Here is an 18975-nt window from a genome sequence, read left to right on the forward strand (position 1 = left end):
TTGTTAAGAGCGTTTGTGGTTCTCAAAACCTGAAGGGAGGAGGGTGTGAGGGTAGCATAAGAAGAGACTGTGGGAGAGTTGGGTAAACACAGCACTATTCGGTATCTACTGTATTTTTGATTGTATGAAGGTAATTGGCAGCACTTCAGGTCTGCATGGCTGAAACGGTGTGTGATCAGGATGATGTGGCCAAGAACCTCATAGGTAAGAAGGAAAACAGCCACTCGGGTGTTTCAATACGTATTTTATCTTCTAATCTATTAATTAAAAAAACTAAAAACAACTTTGTCTTTTTAGGATGCTATGAACTCCAGGGTCTTGCTCAGGAAATCATTTTGGCTTGCCCTTGGCTTTGGGTCATCCGCATCCCACTCACATTGCAGTAGTGAGTGCCATAGCAGACAGACCCTTTGAGTGACACTGTAGGGTAATTTCCTGGCTTTAATCAAAGAAATGCTTTAACAGCAGTCATTTTAAAGACCATCATGTTTCAGTGTGACAGTGTACTGCCCTCCTCCGCACTGGTGCAACCTCACCTTGGGCACCGTGTGCAGTTCTGGGTGCCACAATATAAGAGCATAAAACTATTACAATGTCCAAAGGAACACTATGAAGACAGGAAATATCTGGAGGCTAAGACATATGAGGAGTGGCTGAGGTCCCTGAGTTTGCTCAGCCAAGAGCAGAGGAAGCTGAGGGAAAGCCTCATGGTGGCTGCAGCTCCTGGGTAGTGCTGAGCTCTGCTCTCTGGTGACAGTGACAGGACCCAAGGGAAACATAGAGCTGTCAGGAGAGAGTGTTAAGAAAAGGTTCTTCACCAGAGAACAGTTGGCATGGAACAGGCTCTCCAGGGCACTGGTCATGGCTCCAAAGCTGCTGGAGTTCAAGAAGTGTTTGGACAGCGTGCTCAGACATAGGGTTTGGGTGTTCCTGTGCACAGCCAGGAGTTGGATTCGATGATTTTTGTGGGTTCCTTCCAACCTGGGATGTTCTATGATTCTAATACTATAAAAAATGCTATAAAACAATAATTCTAGTTTCATAACTATGTCATTGTATGGGAGATTGGTAATCACAGCCTGAACCTCTGATTAATCAGCTGAGGCAAGTGTGGGGTCAGCTGTGGGAGCACAGGTGAGAGTGATGTAGCTGTGCTCCCGGAAGGGGTGGAGCTCAACTCCATCCCCTCTGAGACCTCATTTAAGGGCTGACTCCCACTCTGGCAGCATCTCTTGGAGATTGCTCTCCAGTGAGGACTGCCCCAGCTTCTTCAGCTAAGGCACCACCACTGGTGAGTTTTCCTTTGCTTATTCCTTCTGTACATTTGCTACCATCTGTATATTAACAACCAATACAGTCATTATGTTAAAAGGCATTTAATGATCTTAAGTCCTTTTTGTTGAAGAAGTAAAGGTTAAGCACCTCCATAGTTAGCAACAATGAAGTCTTTTCCCCCTTTAATACCACTCTATATTCTATCAAGGAAATACTGCCTTCAATTTTAGGAATGGGTTATAGTTTTCAGAGCTTTCATATAGGTGAAGAGATTTCATGTTTGGTGATTCTTGCTCTGGAGAAATGCCTCTTTGAGGATTTCCTCACCAGCAGATGCCTGCTTTGAAGATTTTTGTTTTTAAAAACAGTCACATTACTGGGTTTCCTCTTTGAAGATACTTTTCTTAAAGCCATTTCTGTTTCACCAGTGTGAACAGTATCTGTTAGAAAATATTTTCCCTCTTTTTGAAAATTCACACGTTTCTGTAGGAGTCCCATAAAATAATCTCTATTAAATAAGCCCAGGAACTCATATTGTTTCTATGTAAGGTGCAAAATGGTTTGGAAGAACCTGTGATAGATGGGATGTTATGAGAGCACAGTTCTGAAAAAGTTCTGCAAAACGAATTCCATTTTCTGGTATCAAAGTGTAAAGTGGAATGGTGAGCTCATACATCACTTATGTGACCTTTTAAAAAATGACCATGAGACCACTTTTTAGGCCTTTTAAATTGTAAAGAGTTCAGAGTTCAAGTTGTGGATTCCTGAAATCAATAGGAAAAATTCCCATTTCAGTCCAACTGCACAAAGACAGCTCTTTGAAATTGCTGTGAGATTTCTTTCTTTGAGAATGCATTGCTTAAATTTCCTATGTTGCTGTGGATTTGGGCTCCTTTAATTTCTAATGTTGAATATTCTGTTCATTTCTTTTTGTAAAAGATGTTTTATTTATTTTTTTCCATCTTTTTACTAATTATAGTTACCATGTTTTAAAATCTATGCATTCTCAAGCCTTGTACAGGCATGGGATCTTCACAAAGTTTTCTGTCTGACACTGGCCAGTGAGTTAAGAGGATGATCAGAAAATACAGCTAAGCAGCCCATTCAGCTTACATCTGTGCCAAATTTTGTGATACAAAATATTAAGCAATTGCAGTTTACTTCTCAAGTATGCAATTATTTACTCAGGTTGTGGCTTAAAGCTCTGGTGTGAGTCCACTCCTGTCAGCAGGAATAAAGACCTGGGCTGGCAAACCACACATCAGAAAGGCAGCCATTCTCAGCGCCTGTCAGTCATACTCCCCCATACACTCATGGGAATGCTAGCTTTTCACAAGGCTACTAAATAATTTTGTTAACATACTCGGAAAGCAATCATTGGGATATTTCAGGTGGTTCTCCTAGAATGCCAAGCCAACCTTCAGACATCTATCCATATGTTTAATTAGATGGAGAAGCAGAGAACTTTGCCTTATAACCTCACAGACTTTTTATCTTTGCTTTCAGAAAGAAATAATTCGTTTCTGTTTTTATGACAGAGCAAAGCAGTGGGAAGAGATCTGCAGCCCTGCTTTCCCCGTGACACAACCCTCGCACCGCTACTAACCAGCTGAGGGCAAGAAACAAGACACCATTAGAATATGAAAGACATATGCAATCATCACATACGTAGCAAAAACAAACATTGATCTCCAGACCTAATGAAGGTAAATGGACATATGTTTAGAACCATAAAAAGTGATGGAAAAAGGTCTATCTGCTCTGGAAATAAATTTCCAGTGGATATGCTACAAACAAGAGAAAAGTGAGCAGGCAAATAATATTCTGATCTTTGGATATGTATGGGTGCTTAGTAAAGTGCAGTATGAACTGTCCATGTTTTGGTATTTAAGACTGTAGAGAGCAGTAACACTCCTTACCCTTCCAAAATAAAGCTGTCTTCTAGGAGAAATACTAGAAATAAGATGCTGGAAAATACCTTGTGGGACTTGGACCAACAAGACAAATTCTGACCTAACTCAGAAAAGATACTTTTACTTGGTACAAGGCTTGTAAGAATGACTTGAGTAACTTCAAAACTTTGTTCAATAAAAGAAAGTAAATCAACACAGACTGTTGGAAAGAAATGTTGATTTAAGTAACATTGTTTGCAGGAGTACAAAAAGATGAATAGCTACTAATAAATTTTAGGACTTTGCTCAAAGGCATCTAGGAGATTTATGAATTATGAAGTTGATAAGAACTGATTTAAGATAGAATAATTTGGTTGAATGCAACAAAGACTGGAAAACGGAATCATCAACCTTTCCAATAATATCCAGAGGAACAAATGTATTAAGCAACACCATTCACTGTTAAAATATAAGGAAAGCAAAGAGATGGTAGAGGCTTCTAGTTTTGGTCATCCAAACAAATGAAAAGCTGTTACTGTAGAAGTATATCCAGCAGCAAAAGAAATAAAATTCTTGACAGGAGTCAGTATGTTTGTGTTTTAGGATTGATTGACAACACAATATAGTCTCAAAAAAAAAAAAAAAAGAAGTTGAAGTTCTCTGCCAGATCTCTTGAGACTGAGGTGATACAAGATTAGCAGGTACATTCTTTGATATATGAATAACTTATTATTTATCAATTATTAATGGTGGATTAATACAAGATTTTATATAAAGGTACAAGGAAAAAATAGTCTATATTTTTACCGAAGAGGGAGGTGACTTGTAGCATACCACAGAGACCTGTGCTGTTCAGCATATTCCTAAATGATGTGGAAAAAGGAGTATTATCGAGGTGACCAAGTTTGCTGATGATGCTGAATTATTCATGGTAATAAAAACAAAAGCTGACTGTGAAGAATTGTGGAAAGCTCTCGTCATACTCTGCGACCTGAATGATAAAATGGCAAGTTAAATTCTGTCCCTGAAAAATGGAAGTTGTATGCAAAGGAGGAAAAAAAAAAAAAGCCAAACTATACACAGAAAATGCTTAAATCTAAATGAACGACTACCATGCAGGAAAGAGCTTAAGTTTTGTGACTGTTCTTTATTTGCCACTCTTGAAATGAAAAGGGAACAGTCAATGAAAGAGAAACATCCAAATGCCATGGTGACCAGAGGAGATTATTTGGAAAATAATATGTTACTCTAAGAGTGAGATTAATAGAATTTTGAAAGTACTGGGCTTTTCTATCGCTAATAATCATCTACACACTTCACTTCAGAAGTTCTCTTAGAACAAGATGAACGAAGGGGCATTAGCCCAACTGTTTCTTAACATAACCAGTAAATGCGGAGGGTTTTGATAGAGGTGGTTTACTGAATCACAGCGTTCTAAATCTGCTAGACAGAGGTGTCCAAGAGCGTACTGAAATACCTTTATGGCAAAAAGCTACTTGAAGAGGATAATGAAATACTGAACTGAGTGAGCAACCTGAACGAACTAACGCGTTTTGATAGTTTGCCGCTGAGCTGCGGCCGCGCCCCGTTCCCGCCCCCAGGCCGGGCAGGCTCACGCCGCCTCACGAGCCGGCAGGGTCCGGGCAGCTGATGGCAGAAACTTCAGGGGACTCCTACTGCGCACGCTCGGGACTCTGGCGCATGCTCCGTGGCGGCGAAGGACGAGGAGCGGAAATCCGGCACTCGGCAACGTTCGGCAATTTCCCGTGCAGGCCCCGCCGCCATTTTCTCGCAGGCTTTCCGTGCTCGTCGGTTGCGCGGCTCTCCGTCCCCGCTGGTCAGCGCTTTGTCCTGCTCGGCGATGGACGGGTGAGAGCAACGGCCGGCGTTGGTGTGGGGTGGGATGAGGCCCGGCCGCGGCCGCCCGCTCGGTGGTGGGACCGCTCCGCGCGCCGGGTCCCGTCGCGGCTTTGGGGTGTGGGAGCGGCCGCTGCCCGGCGGCACGGGGACGGCCGGGTACCGGCTGCGGGAGGACTGGAGTGCGAGGCCCTGCGCGGGGTGGGGAAGGGGAACTCGGCCTCCCCGCAACGCGGGCCCCCTGCTGGGGTCTTGGGTTTACACGGCCGACGGCTTCGGGCCGCGCGATCCCGCCCCCCCTGCTGCGGCCGGGCGGTCCCGCGGCGGGGGAGAGCGTGCTGCTCCCCCTGCGCTGCCCCTCGGCTGCCCCTCGGCCCCCTCCGTTCCCCCAGGCGCGGGGCGAGGAGCCGCTCCGTGTGACACGCGGCGTGTTTTGGAGCAGGATGGGGAGGAGGAGCGATACCGGCGGGAGCTCTTTTGTTTTCAGAAACTGCCCGCTTGCCCTCTGACTTCCTCCCCCTCCCCAGGTAGAAAGGTGCCTTTGTGTGTGTAGGAGACGGGGCACTAGGAACCAGAGAAGGAAACTCTCGAGGAGTCGAGAGGCAACGAGGCCCTCGCTCTGGCGGGTAGCGCGGAGTGGGCAGGAAGAGCTCTTAGGGCCCCGAAGTTTTGGACCCGAAGAGGGAGGGAGCTGCTCTCTGCTGTCTTCATCAGTATAAAACACAGAACCTTCCTGCTGCCAGATGCCCCAACAAGTTATCTGTTCTTGCTCAAACAGAGAAACGATCCTTTTGGTATGCTTTAGGCGTGTAACCTTTCAACTGTGAGAGTTTTAAAGGCTTATTATGGTTACTTCTGACTGTAATGTTGGGAGTTCCAAGTTTAGGCGAAGTAGTCTTGGCACTCATGAGTGTTTATTAGGCTGTGGAATGCTTTTACATGTTCATATTTTGCAGTTTTCTTTTTTACTGTTGGTGTTTTCTGCTACCTTTGGAGTTTTGTTGCATAGTGTAAGTTACAGTGTCTAAGAAGATGGTGTTACCTTGGCATACCCGTTGCAGAGTTCTGTGTAGATAGGATACCTGATGGTTAAATTTTGGTACCGGCCAATACATTCTTTTTCCAAGCTTGTTTCAAAACCTGTGTTTATCGCTTTCCTTTCTGTAAGGAGATCTCTAGGTTGAACTGGATGCCTGTGGGTTAAACAATAGGGTTTGTGAGAAAAGTTCTGTGTTTACTTTTAAGTTCTTTTTTTCACCCTGTTTGTAATCTCACGTCATCCAGAAACCCATGTTTCCTAAAAAGTACTGCCCTGGTGGTGTGTTGCATTAGAGTAATGTTTACATGAAACTTTGAACTCCTCTGTAGAAGCCAATGGAGCAGTTGGAACTTTTGTATGTTTCTATATTCTGTCACTTTTTTTTTTCCTTTGGCCACACATTCTGGGTTGGGAAAGTTGTTAACTATTGTGATCCTTAATTGCTCTGATGTTGCAGAACAAACCAACAGAAGCCCTTGGTTTTATGAGAAACAAATTGATTGACTTCTGTTTCTTTTTTTTTTCTTACAGCATTGTCACTGATGTTGCAGTTGGTGTGAAGGTAGGATGTGCACTTAACAAATAAGCGGGTACACTGCTGATACAAAATGAGCTGCTTTGAGCATGTGTCACTGCAAATTTTAAGACTTTAAGCAGTCATTGTCAGCTGATATTTAGTCAGCAGTATGGGCTTTATTAACAAAAAATCCCTACAGATAAATTGAAGGCCCTACACAAAAGACTTTTCTAGGCAGTAGACTGTAAACAGGAGTTCTAAATTAATGTAGTGCTATCAGATTCCTATTTAAAAGCTTTATTTGCAGATTATTTTTCTAAACAATGCTTTCTCGTGTGTTTTGTTGTTTTCTTCTCCCCTCATCCTCTTTCAGTTAACACTGAAATTAGAAAAAGTTGTTTTATCAGTACAGAACAAAATGAGTGCTAGAATTTATGTAGACAGAAGTAAACATTTTCTTTGCTTGACTTTTTCTCTCCAAGTTCAGTTATGAATTTTTATCATATTTATTTTAATAAGGAAAGTTTCCTGTAGGTTATTAATTATTTATTTCACTTCTGTATCCAGGTTTGTTTGTTTGTTTGTTTTTTTACAAGAACTGGATCAGTACTTAATAAAAACAGTTTGAGAAATAACGAGAATGAAAAGATCCGTGCGAGAACTTTAAATTGTTAGTGCGTGTTAGAAAAAAAAATCCTGTTTCAGGGGTATGCATGAAAGTTTTCTTATGAAAATGGGCTCTACGCTTGTCTGGGCAGTTTGGAACTGTACTACATGGCTGCCTTAAAAGCTAGTTCACATAAACTGCTTGGTGAACCAGGTTTTGTGTAGTAAAGCTGCCTGGCTCAGGTTCAGTAGTGGTTCTGCTGGATTTGGGCTAGATCTTAGATAATACAATTAGCCTTTAGATAGCAGCAACTATGTGTCAAATGAACCTGCATTATGTTTGAGTAAGCTCTCTTCTAGGAGGAGTTGTAGTAAACTGTATGTTCTGGACCTACTTGGGTCCATGTGCGTGTTCAGTACTACAGATAAATCACTCTTGGAGTCAAAAGAAAAGTACAGTTATTAAAGTAGTTCTGTGGGAGCTCAATGCCATTCAGAAATATAGACCGGTACAATTGTTTCCCCATTACCTGGGAGGACAGTGTCAACTGCCTACAAGTGTAGGAGTGTATTTGACAGTTAAATTCAAGTCTTTCAGAAATAAACTGCACCACATGAAGAACTTTGTGGCAAAGCAATTCATAAAATCACTCTCAGTCATTTCTAATGAAGAAGCAGTTTCAGACAGTCCATGTGTTATTTGAATGTAAAATTCTGGTGCTCATAGTTCAGGAGAAGTTGGTTCAACATCAATTCTTAGTATGAGTGACTTAGAATCTTAAGAAAATTTGAGCATTCCTGAAATACTTTGTGTGTAGAGCAATTCTGGATCCGTATTTTCAGGTACTAGCCAGGCAATGAATGAAGGTACATCAAATGACGTTACTGCTTTCTGCTGCTTGTAGAAATTGTGGATGTAATACAAGAAAGAAAGCAAGGGAAGTGTATCAGAAAATGATTAAGTTAAATACAGGGAAATGCAAGCAAGTATATGAAGACATGATCTTTGTCATGTGAAAATGGTATTGTTGATGTAGAAGAAAACAGTCTGTATGCAGGAGCATAGGGTATAAAATAAAGACAATGGTTTTCTGAAGGCAGCTGTTAAATATGAGTGGGATAAAGTGCACTGTCTCCTGGAGCTTCTGTAGCTGTCTCAGGACACCAAGAAGAATGTGACATGGAATTTCTTACCAATTCATAGTTTGTGTAAGCAGTCTAATGTTGGCTCTACTCATATTTTCTAGGAAGCGTTACTTCTGTGTTTCTTTTTTTCTGGTGGACGTTCATTGCTGTTTAGCTGAGGGATGCTTTACCTATTAGTTGCTATATATGACAGGGAAAATTCACGTGGCTTTAACTTAGCTGTCATCTGTTCTTAGGGGTATGTTGGGAGTGGGTAGAGAGCAGCTTTTGAGCGCCAAGGTCTTGCATCAGCAGATTTAATGCTCTTTTAGTACTGCTTTTATCATGATTGGACAGCCATTAGAAGCAGACAAGGATTTACCTGTACTTGCACATGATCAACTTACCGAGGGTATTTGTGTGACCTTACACTTTCTTGAGGTTTTTTGCCTGCTATACCTATGCTGATCAGCTCTATAGCATATTTGGTTATACTTGAAGAAAAGGACTGTGACCCTTCTCTTAGAAAATACAGTTTATCAAAATCATCATCAGCAATGTTGATACAACTATGGAAATTGTGTTAACTATTGTCTGGCAGGCTTTTCTTGTAGGCATAAAAGTGAGCTTGTTAGCTATGTTTTAAACCCGTTTGCTAAGGCTAGTAGTGGAAGTTAACAAGTACAGACAGGGAATCGTCTTTGGATTGGAAAAAGGGGTTTCAGCTTTAGGAACTGCGTGTAGGCAAGGTGATTATAAATAAAGGGAAAGATTGCTTGTAATATTCTCAGTTAGATAGTCTAACTGCAAATTTCTAATGAGGTTGTTTAAATTTAAAGCTATTACCATTTATTTGTGCTATGCAGGTTGGCTTGATTTAAAGCATTTTTTGTTCAACAAACTCTTTGAGTGTTTTATTTGTGTGCTGAGTCAGAAGAAATTAATACCAAAAGCTGAGGAAAGCATTCAGCACAGAATGAAGGAGTGGAGAAATGATGAATGCTATTTGAAAGCTTGGTTTATGTGGTGTAAACGTGGTGTTCTGTCTAAAATCAAATGCGTAATGAGAGCATACTTCCCAGCTAACATCTGTCGGAGAAGCAGTGTGCTTATTTTCTGGAAGAATTAGAATATATCAATGCAGATGACTTGTGACCATAATATAAAGTAATTCATACTTGAGTTGATATGTAGCGTCTTGTTTGGCTGGCTTAGAATTCATGGCTTGCCTTTGCACAAAGTACACCCCTTACAGTACAATTTAGATAGCAATATGAAAATACTGAGTTTTAACTCTGTGTCAAATGTTACTTTGTTAGCTCCCACTGTATATAAACAGCTTGTGTAAAGTGTTTTGAGTAGAACAACAGATTGAAGGCTTCCTGTAATGACAGTAATACTGTGTCGATTGTTACTTCTTCAGTTTTTCATTTCTTGAAGGAATTCTGTACAAGTTTATAGATTTCTCTGTGCACGCTTTTGAGAATTGTCATGTTATATAAAATGTTTTTTCTAAGTGTACGTTTTAGTTGTTCTGTTTTTATGACTTGTGGTCCGCAGTTATTAAAACAAAATGGCATCCTAAATTTCAGGGTGTTTCAGAGACAAGTTAGCATCTTATCTCTGTAGTCAGTGAGGAATGTCAATTTTGGCATTTTGACATCTGGGTCTGACAGCTGTAGTTAAGAGTTGCTGTCTTGTGTTCTCCTTATAGTTAGGAAGCTTTTATCTGGCTAAGTGAACTTACTTGGTACTTGGAGTGGTGGAGGCCTTTTGAAATGTGGGAAGTACATAATCTGTCTTTTCTCTGGAGTAATAACAAGAATTTTCAGAGACACAGAAGCTGTGATGGAAAGAATGTACGTCACAGAGATGGAGGGAATAACTATATGGTGAGCTGCTAGTTGGTATTGATAGTTCTCTTTGTAAGCGTGCACCACTTCAGCTTAACGTATCCTCTTTCTCCTCATTGGCACGGGTAGCTGTGCAGTGAATGTGGCCTGAGCAATTGAGTGACTCATTTGGGGATGAGCATTGCACGTTTCAGGCTGGCTGCAGTCAGTCTGTCTATGACACTCTTAACTGATGAGCAGGAAAAGGTGGTGGGGAGGGGGGCGGAGGTGAAGGTTTTCTTTCTTTGTTCTTTTTTCTAATACATTTACTTGGCACATAACATTTGGGAATTTGTAGCACTGTGGAACTGCTTTGGGCAACACACTGACCAAGAGTGGAGCTTCAGCTGCCAAATGTAAACAGCCCAGGTTATGTATAGGGGAAGAAACTTCATATGTTATTGTAAATGTAGGTTTGTTTTGAAGATCTGGGAGAAGAATCTTTTTTCCCCCCAAGAATCAGAGCATCTGTCTTTTTAGTATGCCTAAGGAAAGAGGAAATTGTTAGTGGTTTTAGTTGGTAATGTTAGGGTTGGGCAGGCAGTGCTAGAACATAGCATACGAGTACTTTGTTAGCTTTTCAACAGGTGTATCACAAAGGCCCTCTTTTTCCTGGTTGCTGAAATTTAACAGTGTGGAGGAAAGGCAGTAGCTAAAACCAGCACAAGTTGAAGGAGAGAAATAAGAGAGCCCTGAGTAGCTGTGTTTGTAAGTACTCCCTGAGCACTACTCAATTCCTTTTTTTTTTTAACTCAAATTCTGAGATATTCTTTTCTCTTAGGAGATTATAGAAGACTGACCGGTTTTTACTATTAATAATGGAGAGCTTCGTTATGGTGGAAACAGATATTTTGGTCATATTGGGTCTTCTTATTTAAGCTGTTTATAATACATTTTAAAAAAGGAAGCATAGGAATAATCTATTAGAAATTCTAGCAAGTTAGCAAACGATAAGTTTAGCCTCCCTTTAGACTAATCTTACAGACAAATGCCATGCGGTGATTTGTTTTATTTTTTGTAAGCTACTGTTTCTCGTACTAGTTGGGCTGCTAGTAGATTAGACAAAGTTTCTGCTAAGGCCATTGGTATGAAAGCTGTTTGCCTGTGAACTGGAGGAACTGTGTTAGCTGGGATAATGTTTACAGTTGAACTTTTATATTCAACTATATTTTGTTACAGCAGCTCCAGTAAGTAGAAATTTTCAGAACGTTCTAACAGTGAAGTGGGAGTGATTTGTGATTGAAGTTCATAAGTCTGGAACTGGCATCTGGATTTGTTTCTTCAGCAGGAGTATGTAAAGTATGTCCTTGTTGGCAAAAGCAACTGAAACAATACCGTGAAAGACACTTGCTGTTTATAAAAGATGATAAAATGGACCCTGTTGGAGGTGGCTTTCATATTTGTTTGCAGAAAAGTGTACTACAATTCCTTTTTGTTTTTGGAACTTGTTTTTCTTAAGGTGACAGAATGGTTGAGTACTATGTCAATTAAATAAAAAGAAAAGGCTGAAAGTGTGGAGAGAAAAAAGTATTGAAGATTAATGCTGTGAATGCTTATGGGAAATTTCTGTTGTCTGTTGCAAATTGAAAGTCACTTTTCTTTTGTAAAAGAGCCCCTAAACTTGTGTATTAATTGACAGGACTGCGGGAAGAGAAATGTGATCATTTGCCCAGTCTGAAGAGCTTGATGAATATCACCATTCATATGCCTTTCCAGTTTCTTTGAGCTCCGAGATCTGTTTTCACAGGCAAACAAAGCTACATTCCACTTTTTTCTGCCTCTGTGACACCTAAGGCACAAATGCTTGAATAACCACTTCAAACACCTTTCTTGAGAACTTAACCAGGTTGAAGCTGAGCTGACGCAGTAATGAGTTATGTCATCTTTGGTGCTTTGGGGCAAATCTGACATGGTTGCATAAGCTCTTGTAGCAATATAGACTTCATACTGGTTGGGAAGTGCAATAGAAACAAATTGCTTAGGACTAAGGAGAAGGTAGGACTGTTGCTTTTGGTTGTGGTGTTGGTATTAATGAAGTTGTGGTTTCACAACCTACTATGGGATCTGATGTTGGATTTCAGACTTATGTGTCTTTTATTAAGCTGCAAATATGTACAGCCATTTTTACGTTTTCATAAATTCAGTTCTTCCTTGAATGCCTAATGTCATTATTGCATTAAAGACTACAGTAGCATTGGAATGTGGCACTCGTTGTTACAGTATAGCGGATGGTCAAGTAGAAAATACATTTCTGATGGATCTTTTAGGTATGTAAAATTGCTATGGAACAACACTTCTTGATGCCTCCATATTCTAAGCAAAAAGATGAGAGTGTATCCAAACAATATCTCCTGTGAGCTATTCTTGGCTGTTCCAGTTTTCTACCCCTTCTTTACATCTGCTTCAGAGTAACTGTTTCTGTGCTGGTGAAAGCAGAGTAATAAGTCTGACATGCTGGAATAAATGATCTTTGTACTTCAGGCAAGGTGTTTGAAGTGTTGACTGGACTTGGGCTAGATTTCTGACTGAGGTCTTTCATTACAGTTTGAGTTTTTAGAAGCGAAGCTGGGTGGCATGGTTTAAGTGAAGGTTCTTAACACTTCAGCTGCCTGCTTCGGTACACCCATCTTGATTTGAGAACTTTGGCTCTTTTTTCCACATTGTTTTGATTGAGAGTTTGGAGGCTTTTTAGAGGAGTGGAGGTTTGTCTCCTTTCAGTTTTAAAGACTTCAGATTCCCTTGATTGTGCATAACTCAATTACTGAAATTTCTGTGGCATGTGCTGGGCTTATAGTTGAAAGAAAAAAAAAGTAAACTTTGTTTTCTTCTAGATGTGTCCTTACTTTAATATTTGTACACTCGTTACTTCAGTTAATTGTTAGGAGATGGCCCCAGCCAACCATACATTGTTTACAGCATGGAAAAGGGTTGAAGCAGGGGAAAAAAAAGGACGGAGGATAAAGTATGGGAAGGCAGACATATTTTATCCAGTTACTTCATAGGGAATTTAAGGCCAAGTGATGTAATAGGATTCTTAAGCACTTGTGAAGACATACTCCATATATGTAGGGTTCTGATGAAGATATAATAAGCTTATAGTTGAAATTACGTGCTTTATAAAGTACTCTGAAACAGCAGTGAATTTCTTTTGGGTTTTGCATATTGACTTGGTTTGGTCTGTCCTCATTGATGAGGACATCGTCTGTGATCCTGTATATGTGAAACGTGTAGCAGTTTGTTCATTAGGTAATTTGGTGTATGTGTTTTGATAGCAGTGTGCGAAGTCAGGGAGTAAGGCAGGTCAGCTATTTTCTCTTTGGAGTGGGATGTTGCTGTCTAGGTTAGAATTCTCATTGCAGTCTCCCATCGTGCCAGATTTCTGGGTCTTGCTTTTAAATCATTCTCACATGTTGTTGAAATATTTACAGTACTGTCAATTCTTTAAATCATGTGCTGTCTCCTGACTTGCCATGGCTGTTGGGAAGCTCCTGCACAGCTCAGGTTCTCCTTTGCTCCCTCACACTGAGGGGAGGGATGGGGGTCGGGAAGTGATTCTGTCATTGGTAGAGGTTTGGAATGTCTGCATATTCTATACTACAAATCAGAAGTTATTGGAGAAGTATTTTTCAGTAATTTTGTATACGTTTTCTAATGCTGATGACGTTTTCAAATGCAGTTAGTTTATTTGGTTATTCTTTCTAGTATTATCAGTTCGGTATCTCTGTAGTGTTAGAAAGGGCCTGCATGTTCACACACTTCTGATAAGCCTCTGATAATTCAGAGTTCGTCATGTTATGTGCAGCTGTAACTTCTTACTGGGGCCTTCATAGCCTCGGATTGTTGGAAAAAGCTGATAATATTTCTCTTTTATAAACAGTTGTCAAAAGTACTCTGATGCTTGAAAGACTAAACCTCTCTGGTGGTTCTCAAGCCGAAATTGACAAGTTTGGTGTTTTTTTTGTGGTTTGTTAGCCTTTTTTTTAAAGGGTGCTAGTAGTGGCTGTAGTAAGGTTTGGGGGATTTTGAAATACTTAAGTCCCATCAGCACTGTGAGGAAAATCATTGGTAACGACTTGTAAATAGTAGCTTTTTATTAGAGTGTGACAACTTCCTGAGATGGCATAGGTACTTAATATAACTTGTGATAGCATGAAGTCTCAAGTAATCTGTTGTGGGGGAGTGGAGGGATTGGAATCTGGAATCCAGCTAGATAAATTTAATTCCAGTAGTGAGGAATTCTGAGTTAACAGTGACTGCTAAAGCAGGGAGCTTGAAGATTCATTTCCTAAGCTAGTTATTTTTTATTTCTCTTAGTATAATTGTTCATTTGAAGAGCCAGAGTATATGCAACAACTGCATTTGCTAAAAGATTTCTTTACGAATTAACTGAAATGTAGAAATGTTATCTTCAATTTAAGGTACTGAAAGTTTTTTATGTATGTATATTTAAGCTCCTTTGAAATAAGTATTCAGTCTTGAGTGGACAACTTTTTTTTGTCTTTTTCTGAAAACATCCAATTTGCACAGTTTTTATTGGTTGGTTAGAACCATAGCTTAATATGCTATTGCTACACCATGCTGTCAGAAGTACTCAGTGACAGGCACTGGGGTATGAGAGCATTGCTCTCCTTGAGAGGGCTTTGATTCTGCAAGAAATCTAAAGTTCTCGGACTGTAAGAAGTTGGTTTGGCCATTCCCTGGTTTACTTTGTTAAACTACTTAGGCTGGCATTGAATCCAGAGCATTTGTCCGTGAAAGTCTATGGTATAGTTAATGTATGAGGTTGTACACGCTACCACTTGATGTTTTTCTTGACATTGATAGGAATACAGGTGTGGCATTGAAAACTTCTGCTCTTGAGGACAAGCTCTCAGAAGATGACCTTCTAATAGTGCACAATAGCAGTTTGTACTTCTTTTGTCCTTTGCAATCTCTTTCCCTCGTGCTAAAATGAATACTCAAGTAGCTTCTATCAGGTTGCTATTGTAGGAAATTTTCTTTGCAGCCTGCGATTGGAAGGGAAGTTGATGTGGCAGCTTCAGTTTGTTTGGCTTATTTATTTTTTATTTTTAAACTTAAATTTGGACTTTTCTGTCAATCTGTTTGTGATCTTTGGTCTTGAACTTGCTTGACACACAGCAGCTTGCAAAGATGGGGAAAAGAGCTAAGTGAAAATTGCTCTTGAATCTTCCATTCCTTATTGAATTTGATTCACCACGTTCTTCAAATATGTGAGCTTGTTTTCCTTGTTTCTGAAACGCTCGATAGAATTGACCTGAACTTGATGGTTTCTTCGTGTTGGCTGATTTGACTATTGGAAGTGGTGTGCTTGAGAATAAGACTGCTGTTTGCCCGAGATACTTGGGAAGTGAGCTGTAATTCTGAAATGCATGTCCAAGAACGTTGCCCTTGAAGTAGAGTGCAAGTCCTTTTTGGCCTATCTCCCTCTAAAAGAAAATACACATAAAAACTGGTCCAAACACACAAGTTGATAAAAATCTTTCCTATGCTGAAAGGATGTTTAAAAAAATAAAAAATAAATAAAGTTTGCCTCTGTTGTAATTTTGTAGGTGCTTATGTCATTATAGCAGTGTCAGTTGGCTTACTTGAAATGCTTACATTAAATTGCTTTGTAAAACAGCTGTCATCTTATGAGACCTTTTTGAAGTAAATAGCAATTAACAGCCAGCTAACTGCTTTTGATTTCTGTAATTACTCTGTTTTCAAGTAGATTGTGGCTTCTTTTGCTGCATAGCTGTTTTTTAAGTTACATATTTAATGAGGTACAGGGGTTTCTATGCCGCTTACAAACCAATGGGGAAATGTGATGATGTATATAAGACACTGTGCTCTGCTCACATTATAAGGTATGTTTGTTTTACCAAAAGCTTAGCAAGCATGTATGGGAGTTTGCAGAAATCTGTCACATGCTTGTGGTTTTATGTGGTTTCATGGTGAACCCAGGTTTATAACAGTAAAATAAGTTCTGTTTATAATATGTACCGGTGTTAGAAACTCTCATGTTCTTCTGAAGCAAAAACTTGTAACTTTTTGAAGTATAATAAACTTTTAAAATTGCTCTTAAAACATAACTGAGTAACCACTCTGACTATTTGGCTTGGTGTTGATTTTGGATTTTCTTCTGCTGTGGTTTAAGGGATATATCAGGCTTTCATCATGTGTTTCTTAGGAGGCATTTTTACATTCTGCCAGTCAGAAGTTGTTCATTTAGGTAACTTCTTGAAGTTGAAGACAGTTGGAATCAGTTGTAGATTTTAGATTTATGGAGTTCCTGTAGGGTTTGGGAAGGGCATTCATTCATTCATCAGTACTGGGGATTTTTCAGCTCTTCGTGTAGCATTTGCTGTACTGTTTCAAACTGATGATTGGCCTATTAAGGAAAACCAAATTTACCACTGAATTAATTTAATTTGCCTACCTCTGAATGGATTCTGTCTCTGCTGCCTCTGCCTAGTGAGTTGAAATGTCCAGGCTAGAGATGAGGACTATTGAGCAAGGCTGGATGAGTAGCTGTGAGCAGAAATAACTGTTGTATTACTGAGTGAGTAGCAGTGTTGGCAGTCTTGACCTTTAGGGTACTCCGTCTATGTAAGTACTGTATTAGAGGAATAGGCCGTTAGAGAGAAAGAAGAAATGTTTGCGTAGCCATTTGTACTGATTTTTAGTGTATGATACTAACAGTACAGAGCAATATAGGTTGAGTAATAAAGAGTTCCCATAACTTTTCTGACATATGTCTTAGTTCCATCCACCTACATATTTCCTTAGTTCTATCTGATTGGATATATACCTTTGCACTGAGAACAAGTATTAGCTGTCATTTATTTTCAAAAGAAGTCAGTTAGTGATGTGATGGGCACATGTTTTGTTGGTTGTTAAGAGTGAAGAGTCTTCCATAAGCTGTATAAAGATACTACAGAGCTGATGCTAGAAATTGTGTCTTTAATGTCTGTGTATGCATATATACTGCTCTTAAGAACCTTTGGATGTCAGGTGCCATTTTTGTGTATATATACACACAGAACATTGTGTTGCAATTCTAAAGGTTTGATTTTATGCACAGACAATATTCTTAGGTTAGTTTGGAATGTGGTTTTGAGGTACTTTGCAGGACGTTTTCCACCTAGCATGGAGATTTTATTGTAGTGCCCATAACTAAATGAGAAGCTTTCACTTGTAAAAGGAGGTGAGCTGCAATTGGTTTCTTTCCTCTTTTCCATTTTAGTGGTGACGTGGATTGGTGTTAAGGCTGTTCAGGAAGTATTTTTAAGTGGGAAAAGATCTAATAAAAAATGTTTAAAGGTTGTCAAGTTTATTCCTTTTTAATAATTTCCTATTTTTAAGTGGAAGATAATGTGTGTGTGTGTGTGTGTGTGTGTGTGTGTGTGAAATAAAGACCTACTGGGGTTGCACAAGAAGTAAAAAAAAAAGGGGGGGGGGGAGTAAAGCAGCAGGGGAGGCAGAAGCAAATGACTCTACAGCTTTTCAAAAAGATCATTTACTTGATAATTGTCATATTTTAGGAGTTATAGTTGTTGCCTGTAGATGCTACCTTCTGCCCTAAGTTCTATTTTCCAGGACAAATGACTGTCCCCAGATTGAGCAACAATAGCATTCTCTGAAGACGTCTTTTTTTCTTTTTTCTTTTTCTTTTTTTTTTTTTTCTCCCAAATAGGAATGCTAGAATTGAGCTGAACTCACCATTTATATATATGTAGATTTCCCTTGATGTTTCATCTGGATGTAATAACATAAACATTTAATTATTATGTTACAATTTGAAGTGCTGATCAAAGTTATTGTTCAGCACTTCTGGTTGTGTCTTAAGGTGGCTGAGTTTTGGCGGTGGGTAAAACAAATGTGCTTGAGCTGCTCTCATTGCAAAGTTTGCCTTGTAAATATACTGCTTTATGTAGACTTCAAGTTGTTGCACATATCTGAAATGAGAAAGTCTGCCAAATCTGAATAGGTTTGGTTATGCTTGCTTAAGTTCTAAAGGTTTTCCCTGTCAAACTGACATTTTTAATATCATCTTTAAAAATCACAAAATAGAGGAAAAAAAAAATCTCTTACTGTCTCTTTCTTTTTAGAGAGGATCTGACGAACTTCTTTCAGGCAGTGTACTCAATAGCCCGAACTCTAACATGAGCAGCATGGTAGTTACTGGTAAGTGATGCCCTTTCAAAGGAGAAATCTATCATTTATTCTTGGACTCATTTCCTGTTTGCAAGGGGAGAACACTGAAACGAGAACCCATTGTGGGTTAAAGGGATAAACTGTTGGCATGCATTAGACTGTAGTGACTTTACATATAGGGTAAATCCTCAGGAATCTGAGAAGAGTGATCCCATGAAACAAAGAGCAACTTTCAGGTGTCTTCTGTACAGTACTCTGGAGGTGGATGACAGGATGAAAAATTATACTTGTCTTATTCTGCTGCTTTCAAAGTAAGGAATCAGAGCTACCAGTTAAAGGTAAACAGCAAACAACTCACTATGACTTCTGTTTTTTTCACATGTAGCTTCTGTGAGCCTGGGCATTATGGGAAGAATGCTGCCCTGTACTGGATTCAAAAAAAGAGAATTTGGTCTGTTCTCATTTAGACTGCAAAAGCAGTAAACTACACTTTGCTTGTTCAGTCTGAGATGGCAGTGTTACTAAAATCTCAATGGTAGGTTGTTCTTTAACCACTGTGGTGTTACTAGATAGAAAGGCTTTTAAGGAATTAGCACATAATAAAAAGCCTTTCAT

General features: G+C 39.6%; 1 protein-coding gene across 6 annotated transcripts in view; it reads left to right on the forward strand.

The window, feature by feature from the left end:
* The first annotated feature begins 4866 nt into the window (after nucleotides 1-4866).
* PTBP2 (polypyrimidine tract binding protein 2) overlaps nucleotides 4867-18975 on the forward strand; it is a 41954-nt gene continuing 27845 nt past the window's right edge. For 4 of the 6 annotated variants that reach the window (XM_072342925.1, XM_072342926.1, XM_072342928.1 and 1 more), the window contains exons 1-3: nucleotides 4870-5036; nucleotides 6595-6625; nucleotides 18315-18390. In XM_072342925.1, the coding sequence (XP_072199026.1) occupies nucleotides 5029-5036; nucleotides 6595-6625; nucleotides 18315-18390 (115 nt within the window). In that variant the 5' untranslated portion in view covers nucleotides 4870-5028. Of the gene's footprint in view, nucleotides 5037-6594; nucleotides 6626-18314; nucleotides 18391-18975 lie in introns of all 6 variants that reach the window. The other 2 variants (XM_072342930.1, XM_072342931.1) reach the window with 1 other exon arrangement.

The sequence above is a fragment of the Excalfactoria chinensis genome, chromosome 8 (assembly GCF_039878825.1).
Source record: "Excalfactoria chinensis isolate bCotChi1 chromosome 8, bCotChi1.hap2, whole genome shotgun sequence".
Taxonomy (NCBI): domain Eukaryota; kingdom Metazoa; phylum Chordata; class Aves; order Galliformes; family Phasianidae; genus Excalfactoria; species Excalfactoria chinensis.